At 42.9% G+C, this 13982-nt stretch overlaps 1 protein-coding gene across 1 annotated transcript in view; it reads right to left on the reverse strand.

The window, feature by feature from the left end:
- Nucleotides 1-11677, reverse strand: part of LOC118330943 (cGMP-inhibited 3',5'-cyclic phosphodiesterase A-like) — a 75706-nt gene extending 64029 nt beyond the window's left edge. Inside the window, exon 1 of the mRNA XM_035665687.1 lies at nt 10047-11677. Within this exon, the coding sequence (XP_035521580.1) occupies nt 10047-10961 (915 nt within the window). The 5' untranslated portion in view covers nt 10962-11677. The remainder of the gene's footprint in view (nt 1-10046) is intronic.
- Between the last annotated feature and the right edge of the window lie 2305 nt (nt 11678-13982).

Raw genomic sequence — 13982 nt, forward strand, 5'->3', positions numbered from 1 at the left:
TGATAGTGACAGTTGAAGAGAGACAGGAAAGAGGGGCAGAGAGAGGGGATGACACACAGCAAAGGGCCGCAGGTTGGATTTGAATCCCTAGGCCGCTGCAGCACGGACTCAGCCTCGGTACATGGGTCGCCAGCTCTACCCACTGAGCTATCCGGGCGCCCTCCCATTTATATCTATTTTTAATTAATAAACATAACTAATTTCCTTGAGCTGACCATTGGCGGTTTCTGTTTGCAGAGTGTATTAAAAAAATGAGAACAAAGTGGTACATAAATGGCTCCACGCTGTTAAACTGAGCATCATAACCAGCATTCCAACACTGATGTTTGTTTGTATACAGTGTGTCCATAAAAATCTAAATCATACAGACATATAGAGACAGACATGTATACCATCATGCAAATTATAGCACAGGACTCCAGCTATACATTGCCCTTTTAATATCTGTCTAATTGAAAATGACTGCACGAAAACAGCCCCTAACCCCAACCCTCTCGCCCCTGCAAGGGGTGAAATAACCCGACTGACAGACAGATGTACAGACAGATTTTTTTTTTCTAACATATTTAGAGAGTAAAACATAGCATTGAGCAGGGAACAGCAGAAGCCTTGTTGGCTGCAAGGACAGACAGGCTCATGGCGAGCCAGTGAGGCAGCGGGCTGGACGGACGGGGAGGGCTCACCAGGCAGAGGTTACAATAACACATTTCCTTATACCACGCCATCGGGCTAGACAGACATGCAACGTGTGCAATATTGTATTTTTTAATCCGCGACATTTACTGGACACCCACTGGTTACTTTGCCGATCAAGATTTTACAAAACATAAGATCAGTTTATAAAGTATAATGCACTGACAGATTAACTGCATTAGGGTATGTAATGAGTTGTAAAATGAGCTTGACCTCAAAAAGATATACAATTAAAAATGCTTCTTAAATATTTAAAAATCAGCAACAATCATCCAATACTATAACACGCAGTTTATAACTCTGACAGAGACCAATCTGCTACAAAACAAATACTGTTAATTTTGACACTGTAAGCACAGTAAGGCAGAAAAAACTTTTGTTACATGACTTACTTGTAATGGAGTGTTTTTAAATTGCTGTAATGCTACTTTTACCTAAGTAAAGGATCTGAACACTTTTTCTACCACTGGTATTTTGGAAATAATGTGCAACAGTCCTGTGGTGAAATGGAGAAGCTGTAATGTTTAGAGGAAAACGTATGTTGCATGAACAGTTTGAATAAAATAAAAAAATTAAAAATGCAATAGCCTGTTCAATTGTAGCCAGGCTGTGGATTACTAAATGCAACCATCCATCAGTGAAAGCAGCCTTGTCATGCTCCTGAAATATATAATCAATTAATAGCTGACCATGTTTGGATTTATTGGCCAGCCCCAGTCAGAGGGGTTCAAAATGTTCCTGCTTGTTAAATGAATCATGGCAGCAGCAGCAGCGACTGTGGCCTGGTCTGTTTCTAGTGGAGACACAATGGCCAGACTGGACCTGAGGGACTAGCTGCACTTCCTCTCTGAACCCGCACACCAATCAAAGGCCATGAGATCAATGCTTCGAACACCACTGTCCCAAATGTGCACGTGCACACTGTGAGAGGGGAAATTAACAGTTGTTTCTTCCATTTGTTTTTCACACATTCTACTGACTGCAGCTATTTATGTCTAGGACTACTCTGCCCCCTCTCTGCTTCTACCTTCCTCTCACAAACATGCACACCCGAGCACACACTTCCCGGGGCGAAATGAGAGTGTCTATTCATTCGGCAGAGGCCAGCTGCACACCTGGTGACAGCCCAGGATGGTGGTGTTGGCTCAGGTCAGGGTGTGTGGGGAGAGGAGGGCTGGGAAGGGGAGGGCTGGGTGAATAAGCCCACAGGCCCGTCCTTCAGGGTCTGCTCAACCTGCACATTCCAGTTCATTTAGCGCTGGGGCAAGCACAGGAATGTCCCCTCATGTAAGGGATCACTGTCTTAAAGGTGGGCTCCTCGTGTGATTGAAAAGGCCCTTCAGGAGGATAAACAGAGATGAAAGCAAAACGTGTTGCGTTCAATTCCCTAAAGTGATGTCGTGCCGGATACGTACTGGCACCTATTAACCAGCCCATCCTTTAAAGAGTGAAAACATTGCTTCAAATTTGCGCACACAAACGCTTGTTTCACACATAAAGCTGGGAATCGAACTTCCATACTTTTTTGGTAGTGGTATTTGTGATTAAATTATAATTTCTCCAATTTTAGACTGTATTGTATTTATGGAAACCTTTTGTATGACTGCTTGTGTTAAGAAGGGATTGGTAGAAAACAATCTTCATATTTTAGAGGTAAATTAACAACAAAAGCATCCGTATCAGTACCGAAAATCTGCCTTAAAGAAGCATTTCACCCGTGGAAACATTAACCTTTATTGAAAGTGGGTTATATATGTATGTCGAAGACTGTAAGCAGTAAGATTTTCTGAATCTTGGTGCCTGTTGTTTACGAGGGAGAAAGAGCTGGTTTGTTAAGTTTCAAACGCCCCGCTACAAAAGGATTATAGACGTTTCCGTTCCAGTCGATGCATGAATGACATTTTTACACATTTGGAAGCAGGAAGTGGCAGTGTGAAACCCTATGTTCCTTCACGTCGCAGAGAAGATGACTGGCGTGAAGTGCGTTGCGACGACCAGTTCCAAGAAATATTGATGTCGGCTTCTAGATGATACCAAAGCTTAATGCAACTGGGTTAATGTCCCTTTAAAAGTGAATAAGTTAGCCATGAATAAAGCCCGAATCCCAAAAGTGATGTTCTTGTCGTACTGGTATCGTACTGGCACCTATTAACCTGCCCGTCCTTTAAAGAGCAAAAAGACTGCTTCAGCATTGCACACACCTGCGCTATACGTGCCTGTTTCACCTATATTTTTTTAATGTCGTTATTTGATAGGAGAGGTGAAGATAGACAGGAAAGGGGGGAAAGAGAGAGGGGGACGGCATGCAGCAAAGGGCCACAGGTTGAAATCGAACCCGGGCCGCTGCCGTAAGGAGTCAGCATAGGGGGCGCATGCTCTATCAGGTACGCCCACTCAATAATTTTTAGTTAAGGACCAAAATATCTCCAAAGCCGAGTATTTGGGATGAGTTGGAGTTGAATGCTTTGATCAGATCAGACACCTCCTAATTTAAGTCATAATTTTAGCAATTTTAAACTGTACTGTATTGTAGCAAGCCTCTTGTATGGCTTATAGGTGGCATTAGGGAAGCAAGATGGCTATAACCCCACCAAGAAATTACCAGATCTTTGACATACAAAATTTGATTCCCTTTATTTGGAGGCTGTTTCTTCCATTCTCTACTTGATCAAGTCCAATAGCATCTCTGTTGCCACGGAAATGCTCCATGCACTGGAATCACCTGGACGAGTCAAGCTGTACAGTTATTCAGTTTGCTTTGGTAAACTAGCAACGTGCCAAAAAATGAGTTGTACAGTACCTCCTCTAGTGCTTTCCCTTCCTGGCAGCAATATAAGTGATGCTTTGCAACTTTCTAGGGCTGTCCCTGTCTGTATTACTTATTTGTCGAGAGGTATAGTTTCTGTGTTATTCTGCCTGTAATTTAGAATTCAGTATTTTCTAAAGTTGACTGTCGTCTATTTCTGCATTTGCCTGACGTTTGTAGTAGCCATATCATACTTGACATACACTTTCTGTAGAAAAACATGTTTATATTTCTCAAAGTAAATTATCAACAAAAGTATCGTAAATGGTAACAGTACCCAAACTCAGGTATCATATTGGCTATAGTGTTGAAAAACTTCAGACGAGCTCTGTTCACGCACACCTAACATATGCACATACGCAAGTGCATTCAGTCCTTTACAAACACACACTCTCCTCTTTCTCCATCTTTGCTTCACGCACACAAACACACACATGCACAAGCACACACACACACGTACATTACACTTACACACATTTCTGCCAGGAACATTCTGTTCACCTCCATCACTGAAATAGTTGGTCTCTTATGGTAACACAGAAAACTTGAGTGACATAATTGCCTTAGTCTAGAACACACAGCAGAAGAAGAAAGTACAGCATGTAATCTACCCTTCAACACACATTGAAAAATCCATAATTTGCTTCAGATTCTACTATTCTATTCAAATGTGAGGCAGTTATTAGGATCCTGAGGTGTTAATATGTGTGCTGTGTGTCAAGCCTGGAGGCCTGTGCCTGTCTAGCAGTTCCAGCTGCGTTGGGTTGTGTCTGTGGTTTGAGGCCCTCCGTGTTTCTCCGAGCGGATTCAACCTCTCAGCCTGCAGCAGCTGGCAGCCATCAAGCTGCTGGCAACACACACACACACACACACACACGCTTACATGCACACACATGCTCACACAGACGTCCTTCCATAATTTCCATGGTAATCAGTAGGGAGCAAGATCGTGGTCGTGCCAGGGGTGGAGGGAAGAGGGGTACTCAGCTTAGTCCTGGACCTCTAGTTTGGTTGGCTTAGGTGATCAGAGACACAGGGCAAGATTCAGGATATGAGCTACTCTTGTTGCTGTAAATGAAGGTAATGAAAGAATTGGACACAGATGGGTGAACCATGTAATGTGGAGTTTAAAGGATAATTCCGCTTTATTACAACTTGAGTCTTATTTTTGCAGTTGTGGGCATCTTTGCTATCTATAATAATAACACTGTTCTCTCCCAGGAACACGACAACATCAGTACAAAGAGAGATCAGACAGGGCACACAGTCAGACGATAATACAGGTTTTAAAGGAATAGGTCTACATTTTAGGAAATACATTTATTCCATTTCTTATCAAGAGCAACTGATAAGCTTAGCATAAAGACTGAAACCAGTGAAAAAACAACAAGCTTGTCCAGAGCTAAGGTTAATGGTAAACTTATTACCTAAACTGTCCAGCGTAAAGTTTACAGGTGGCTACTCGGTTTTCCTGTGCAATGAGGACCATCCACAAACGCCATCAGCCGATCATATTGTTGTTGTCAAACTTGAAATATTTTCTCCTCTCTGTTGCTGTGAGCCATCATCAGTGTGAATCCTCGTAACCTTCCTCCACCTCCAATTTCATCACTTCCAGTGCCCAGGTTGAGCTCATCCACTCTTCATCACATCCAGGTTTTTCAACCATTCTCTTCATCTCATCACCACCACTGCCAGTGTCTACACTCCATGAGAAGTGTACCACACAGCGCTTCACTACCCCCTTAGAATATGATCACGTCATGATTTACATTTGTCATCCTTTTGTCCAATAAATAAGGTTCATTCTCAATCAAAGTCTCTCCTGATTGAATTGGCCTCAATAAATACAAGGGTTTGGATAATCTGCTAACTGTTGTTGTGTTTACTCTGTAATTCTCTATCTGCTCATTTCTTGACTGCATAAGTGATGTCGCTGTGTTAACAATCTTAACAATTACTTTGGTAAGTCCAATGTAATCATAACCAACTGAAATGATTGCCAAAACTATGAAAATGAAACTTAAGTTTTAGCACAAATTATCCTTAAAACAGCTGGGAGCTGGCCATCGCAGAACTCTGTCCTGAACTAGTCTGTTTGGTGAGACAAAAAAAATGTGAGAAAGAAGCTCTTGTTTATGCCACCACAGACCAAAATCCAGTGTAATGTGGCTTCACGTTGGGTAGCCAACATGGCAGAGGTAACACATACAAATCTGGGGCACAAGCACGCTTAACGTTGCAACACTGCATCAGTCAAACGCAGGACTCTTCCACCATTCAGGGGGGTAAGCGTAAGCCTGCTGTTTTGCCTGGCTACTAAACAAAACCTTGAATGACCTACTTTCATTCCTACCCCAATTCCTCCACCCCTTGCCTCCTCACACATGCACAGTGTAGCTAATACACTGGGACTGAATGGGGAAAGAAACTGTGAAGAGGATCGCCAAATCACAAGACACACAACCCGAAGCAGGTATGAGCTTCCTTTTCAAATGCAGGGGGAGGCTGATTCAATGAGACCGTTTCTAACCCAGAGGCCAGTCCAGTCAAAAAAAAAAAGAGTAAAAAAACATATTCCACGAGGCAATGTGTTTAGAATACAAACAAGCTGTTTGGGATGAGAGTGCACAGTGGCCCAGTGGTAAATCACTGCCCTACAGGCTATCAACAACCTCCTCCATCCAAAACACAATTCAATTATGGACGGTGCAGCAAAAATAGAGTAACAGGAAACATTTACAACAGCAACAGTAATTATGTTTGGATCCCATTCCACAGGAAGTCATTACCATAGATTTCAAGAATATCTTTATCATCCAAGTTAAGAAAGAATTTCCTCCTCTGGTTGGGATAATATTTTTGCTGGTGTCAGTGAAAGGACAGAGAGCAAAGCGCTGCAAGGAGGGGTGGAGTTACTGACAGAAAAGGGAGTGGCTTCCAACACCTCGTAAAGAGAATCATCTAAAAAGCAGAAGCGTCTTGCTAATGTCCTCTTCTCTTTCTGGCTAATCAGCTCTGCTCCAGATCTGCAGCTCAGGTAGGTTTAGGTGAAAACATTCAATGTGTGCTGGCAACATGGCATACTGCTTGAGAGGAGAGAAAGTTCTATAACAGCGCTGATGTCTGCAGCAGGAGAGCCTCGGACTCAAATTTCCTTACACACTGTGAAAAGCGATCCACACCACAAGTCCACACCTCTTCCTCTAGTTCAATATCCCCAGCTGAAACAGAAGACCAGCCTGTCATTTTGTATTAACCCAAGAAGAAGGACTATCCTGCAGAGGCTTCCACTAACCACTATCAGATCAGCTGATAATGACTTTCTTTTATTACGCATGCTGATGGGACAACGTTGCGCAATGCACCTACTTAGTAAGCTGATAGATGCTGGCAGCCAATTTGTGATCAAAAAAGAGGGAAAACTGCTGTTTATTAAATCTACAGTTGTGCAGACTGAGGCATGGCTTTGGAGCATGGCTTTGGCAGAGTGGCGAAGGGCATCATGGCAGATTTAAGGCTTGTGAGGAAGACGAGACAGAGGGATTCCTCTTTGCTCTATTTATTTTCTGAATAAACAGTTTTTACACAGTGACTATCAATCTAAAGGGCCTTTATATAAGACTCTAAGGTCTGTGGGAGAACCTTCCTGAGAAAAACAAAGTTATGTATCAACTGTAATCCTTCATCCTACCTCACACTATTCTTCAAACACTTCAGACGCACACCACTAATGCAAACATCGTCACGTCAACAAAGTGCAGATCTACTCCTTGTTATGGAGCTCTTACTGCTTCTTTAAAACATCATAACTCTATTGCACACAGCAAAAGGGCAGAACTGTTAAAACATCATTTAGCCTCTTCAGGTCATCTAACTGAGAAGCAGTACCTGGAAAAGTATGGCCACGTTGCTGCCATGTAGTTTGCTTATATTTTTTTTCTCTAGGCAGAGTCAGTTAGATACTTTTTTGTCGTCTGGCATCTCTGCTGTTTTTGTCACCATATGGTGGTTGCATTGTGGCCCCCAAATGTGCCTCTGACCCCCCTTAGGGAGGCCAGAGCCCCGTGTGAGCAAGGTGATGACTAGCGTGGGTCAGCACGGGCTTGTTGACACATTACAGACCACACAGACAAGACATGGTTAAGACAGCATATGTACGCCATGTGTGTCTCAATTACAGGCAGGCCATGACTGGTCAACTGCTTAGTACTGCCGCCAGAGATGACAGTGAATGGTAGAACACTCAGGAAATTACAGAAAATCTATTATATTCTTAGCTTAACTTTTACCTACTATCAAGAAAGTCTGAGCACTGTTGTCTTTTTAGGTTCCAAGACAAAAAACATGTAATAAAGAACATCTCTCAGCAGAGGGCTCCAACCTGACTGAAGTGACAGAGCAGATGAGAGTCAGAGATGTGGTAAATGTTTACATCGTGGGATGTTATTGCCTGCTTTGGTTGTCTGGTAGTTTTAACCTGCTCAGCTTTTATTGGGACATTGCTGTAAGAAAAAAAAATCTAAAGACTAAACTGTGTAAATTGTCACAGTTGGATCAATAAGAGCTGTTTACAACTAATGTCTTGATTTTGGGGCTGTTTTTATTGTTCTCCCAGTAACTGCATCTTGAATCTCTTAAAGTAATTGAGTCTGAATCCAAATGTAATGGTATCCATCCTCTTTTATTTTTACACAATCGGTGTCCACTGCAACTGAATTTATAACAGCATGGTTGACTAATGCCTATGTTCACTCTTGCCATAATAAAAACACTATAGTGATGTGAAATAAAATATTTCATTTAAATTATTTTAAATGAAATATTCTTTAAAAAAATTCCCAATATTTAAACTTCAGTATTCAGTGCAACAACAACACCAAATAAATATAAAAAAACAATGTATACTAAATGTATTGTTTTGTTTGTATATGTAAACTAATATTAAGACTGAAAAATGTATATTTCCATAATTAGCGGCATTGTGCTTTAAAATACAGCAGAGTGTAAAATAATCTGCCATCTGTGTCTTTAGAGCCATACAGTAACTATTCAATGTGAATTATACAGCCAACCATTTTCCAGATCATCACTCACTGGAAAACAAAGATACATCCTCACCCCATTACTGCAGAAAAAAAACAACTACTGCATATCAAATTAATAATGACTGACACTTGAATAAGCTTCAGTTGAGACATCAAACCTCAATCAAAATTAAATGAAAACTCTAAAATATCTAAGAGTCTTTTCATATCTGATTTGTGTATGTGTAGGTGTGTCTGTGTGTATGTGTGTGACCACAAAGTAAAACAAACAAGCACACTACAACGCTAACCAGCCCTGAGAGCTGAGGGCATCTTTCAAGTGGCCGACCGACAGTGAAGCCTCTCATCTCCCAACCTAACCGCACTCACAGGTCACAACGAGAGCTTTGATCACTCCAAAAGTCTGTTTCCCATTCACATACTCAGCATGCTCATTGATTTTCCATAAGGATGGCTGAGGAGCTGATATGAGCCCCCCCACCCCCCTTTTATTTTACGCATGTGTATCAGTATCAGAAGAGGTTTAAAAGCCTGAGCTGCTAAATTCCTCGGGTTTAAGGACAGCAAGCCCTGATAAGGGATGAGGACCAAGTGTTATTAAAGTCCAGGACAGAAAGACAAAAATGCATTTGTCAGTTTTGAGGCAGTGGTTCAGAGATCATCTTGGGGAAAATGTTTGACATAAATAATTAGGCATGAGATGATTCACTGGCGACGTATCCTCAGCTTCCCTTTTACATCAGCACTTGAAAGCTGCTTCTAAAATAGCATCCCTTTAGCAACAAAATACCAAATTTGGTACTTTATGTCCAAATAGCAAAAGAGAGCTACACTTGCACCTACACTGTATGTGTCTACATGAATTAAATCAGCACCTTGGTCTGACAGGTGCAATGTTTTCAGAAGAAAAATGTGTGAAAGATTTAAGCAGAAGATAACAGCAGAAGATCATTTATATTTTAAAGAGATCATTGTATGAGGCATTATATAATAATGTAACTGTTATGAGAAAAAAAATTTCATTTGTTATATTTCCATGTTTGCCTACCAATGGCTGCACTGTTACAAGATATCAGTCAGAAGAGAGGAATCAGAACTGATCAAAGATCCAAGCACACCCAGACAAACTGTAATCCACACTGCAAACAGGATCGAACAACAACAACAACAACAACAACAACAACAATGATAATAACAATAATGATAATAATAGTGTATTGTTATTGTTTATATGTATACACTAGCTATACATTTGACATACATATATTCTTTTCTGTAACCCTTAGTATTAAATGCATTGATTACCAGCCAAAATAATAGTTCAATAATATTGACAAAAAAATATGAAACAAAAATATTGATATTCATAAAACATCCCTTATTTTACTGCAATTTCACTGCTTCATCCTTTCTTCCCTTTGCCTCAAATACAAAACTCGTCATTGGAAGAAGAAAACAAGCCAGAAATAAAAAAGTTGAATGGCACATAAACTTCTTACCTGGTCCCTCTGGATGCATGGCAGAGAGGTCCGGCGATGTGACTTACTGTTGGACTGACTGTGTGCCATGTCTGAGGCTATCACAGAACTGGACCTCCTGCGCCTTTTAAATACAGGGATCTCTTCCCTGGCTCCAGTCACGGGGGTGCAGCCCTCCTTGTGTCTCCCTTGGTTGGGAAGGAGCTTGTCAGCATACCTCGCCAGCAGGATGCCCAGCACTCCAACCAGGTACGCTACGTACGGTCTCCAAGTGGCCCGTACTTTGTGCAGCGAGAAGAGTGAGATAGTCCTGACTATGCTGATGAAAAGGATCACAGATATGCCCTGGTTCAGCCGTGCTACCATGAGTGCGCCGGTGGCCACGCAGATGAGCACGACCACGGCTGCTGTCGTGAATGAAAACAGCTGCTCATCTGTCCCGTCCAGAAGAGACCACGCCGCTGCTTCGCCCAGGTGGCACAAGGTTAGGAGGGAGAGAGCGGTCTGGATTAGAACCCCGCAGCGGATTAAGTAGACACCGACCCAAAAGAAGGCACATACGAGGGTGAACAATGTCGAAATCACACTCCAGCAAGTTTGCAACAGCTCCGCCGCGCAGCCTGAAACGAAGTGAAGGGGAGACGATGAATGCGAGAGTGTGTTGTCAGCGCTGCTGCTTGCTTCAGCTTTCCAGTCTGCACATTTGACCAACAGAGCGAGAAAAACCGAAAGCGACCCCGCACACACGGCACTCCGGAGTCTCTGGGAACTCCATATTTTTGTGAACATTAGCCTCACCCACGACTCGTAATCTCGGTCACGGCACAGTGGGATGACACATGTTTTCACATAACCATTGCGATCCGGTGCGCTGAAGCTTTTTTCATGAGTGCTGCTTTGCGCACCGGTCCTGTCAGATTCTGCGGGCATCGCCATCACTCATGGCAGATACGAAGTATGAGGAAGTCTATTATGCATCTATATCAGTGTGGTCATGGGACAGGGCTTGAGTAAGTGACAAAACAAACATCATTCATTGTACGCATAATGAAAAAGTACAGCAAATACGCACCGATGCGTCTCCATTTACGCATGGAGATGTGATGCCACTGAACACATTCTCTTAAGTTTTCCAGGTGCGGGTTGAGAAACGGCTGCCCGTCAGCATGAAAGGAGTCTGAATTACAGAGTAACTCAGACGTTATACAGATCTAGGGCATCGCTTCCCTGCACACACACACACACACACACGTCCTGCTTTGCCCTCCTTTGTTGAGCGCCGTCTCCTCGACTTCTGTTGTCTTTCTCGTCGCTTTGTGGCTCCACGGCCCGGCCCGTGCAGCAGCAGCAGTCTTTGCAAAACATGGGTCCCGTTCCGTGAACATTCAGCGATAAAACGAGCTCTCTGTGTCACTTTGGCCACTTCCCGGTCTCTCCTGAAACGGTAGTGTCCCCTGATACTGTCGAGGATAAACGCTGCTGAGGAATTTTAAGCTGTTTGAGTGAGCGTCCGCCAGGTTATTGCTCGGCGTTTTGAGGGGCAATTTCGGAGTATTTGTCACCAGCTCTCCAACCAGCCGCGAGTCTCAGCTCATTCACACCCCCGACTTCCACAGGGAGCAAGATATTGCAGCAGCAGTGAAACCCCCAAATCTTCCCTCAGCCAGCCCAGCAGGCGTTGTCCTCACTAGATCTGACTTATGTTTAGATTTTTTTATTTCATTTTTTGTCTCTAAAATGTGTTTAGTGGCTCAGTACATATAGCGGGTCGCTGACGGTTGGATCCCCCTGTCCATGTGTCAAAGTGTCCTTGAGCAAGACAATGAACCCCAAGTTGCTCCCTGTTCGGCTTCCCACTGCTCCTAGTGTATAGCATGGGTCAAATGCAGAGGAGACATTATAATTCAATGTATGTAAAATTACTGAGAATATGATAATAAAGACTGAAAGGCCCAGATATTTCTTCTTCTAATATATAATATATTGATTCTTCTGGTTTATTTTAAAATATAAACTGTTGCAGAACCTGTTTTTGTATAAAATGGGGTTGACCTATATTTTCCAAGAGAGCTCCTCTCTGAATGGAATAAATATGGTGTATTTAGGAACAAACATTTCAGGCCATGTTTTATCTCAGTGGATGCATTTTGAGTTGCGGTTTTGGTGTAATATTTTTACAAGGTTACCAAGCCAACTTGAGGGCTTTAAACTGCCTTGACATGAATTCATTGTTTTTAACAGGGGAGAAGTGTCTAGATGCTGACAAATGGAAGCTGTGCATGCAAACTGTTTTGCAGTAAAATTCCCAGAATAGTCCCGTGGTTGCCCTCCAGCTTGACTCCTTATGTCCCCACTCCACCAGGTCATTGAAATATTCATCACACTTTAAGTGTCACTGATGATGTGTTGCATCACAGGTTTCCATCAATGTTTCAGCATGCAGATCTTCTCTTGTGCACCACAGTTCAGGAGGCACACGTGTGTTCCCTCCAATGTCCATGTTGTGCTCTCATGGGATCACACCCTCTCACATATATAGACATCTACAGTCAAGTAAGCACATGTTATCTCACTCATGTTTGCTGATGCACACACAAAGAAGCTGGCATATACACTGTGCAAGCTCCTTTTCGACTCTGTAAATCTCCTTCCTCCCATCTGGTCTTCTCACAGCATGTATATGAAGATGGAGTATTCTAATAGACAATGCTCTGTCATGCCATGGTCTTGTTTTGCAGCCTTCAAATCAGAGAAACAGCACATTTAGCAGGACCCGTGTGATGCTAAAGTTCTTGAAATCTTAGGCTTTCCCCACCCCTCAGTCTTCTTCCTACCTGTGTTCATACCCCCACATCAGCAGCAGAACTCTTTCTGTCCATTGGTGCAGACAGAGTCCTGTGTATCCCTTGTCAGTTGTGATTAGTGGGAAGCATGGGAGGAGACGAAGCGCTAACAGGGAGCGATAGGAGCAGGAGGAGGCCAAGTCCTGTCCATCGCCTCTCAGCACATGCTTGCTGAGTGCCAAACAGCCCTTTCAATGCAGTGTATCACACAGGACAGCTGCCGGCTTCAAGTGTGAGCGGGTTTTTGTGACAACATGTTATTTTCACCTTATCAGAGCCCATGGGTAACTTTCCTTTGGAAGAGTTGATTGCTTCATCTGACTGGTTTATTTCATGGGAGACAGGAACAGAAACATTCCCTCTTTACAAACAGAAGATAAGAGCAAGACAAAGGAGAGAGGAGTTGAAGTCAGCCAGAAAACAGGGATATACAAGCATTAAAAGCCAACAGCTGTCCTTGCAGACTGTCAATGGTCAGGAAGAATTACTCTCATCATAACCTGCATCTTTCTCCTATTAAAAGCATCCCTTCTGGCGCTGATGTAGTTTGCAGCAGATGAAGATGAATTACTACAGTCCTCAGCCCTCGCCACTACACCCATCATCTCAGGACAAGATCATTGTGAAACTTCTTTTTCAGTTGTCTCTACAAACATGTCTAGAGGCCATTCTGAATTACCCGTAAGAATTTTAACGACTGGGGGAATGCACACGTAACCGTCTTACCCTATTTGGCAATGCCACGGTCCATTGTAAAAGAGGAATCCTTTTATGAGGAGCAGTTCATCAGACATCTGGTTTGGATGTTGCATGGGGGGNNGGGGGGGGGGGGCAGTCATCTGATGTGACCTCGCTCAGACCTGCGCTGGCCTCTGGGGCTGTGGCTGACAGATCTGATGTATACTCAGGAAGTGTGAATGTCAAAGGCTGGTTTCATACGGAGTTGTTTACCATTAAACTACTTCACCCTGCAGACCTGATATGCCCTCCTCATATCATACTTCACACTTGATTTACACCTTCAGGCAAATACAGCTGTAAATAGCTTTCAATAATCTTAAATATAACTATACATCAAGACCAGCTGCCTTTTTGATCACACTTGGCAGGAATT

This window comes from Morone saxatilis, unplaced genomic scaffold (genome assembly GCF_004916995.1).
Source record: "Morone saxatilis isolate NCDOM2014 unplaced genomic scaffold, NCSU_SB_2.0 Contig2, whole genome shotgun sequence".
NCBI lineage: Eukaryota > Metazoa > Chordata > Actinopteri > Moronidae > Morone > Morone saxatilis.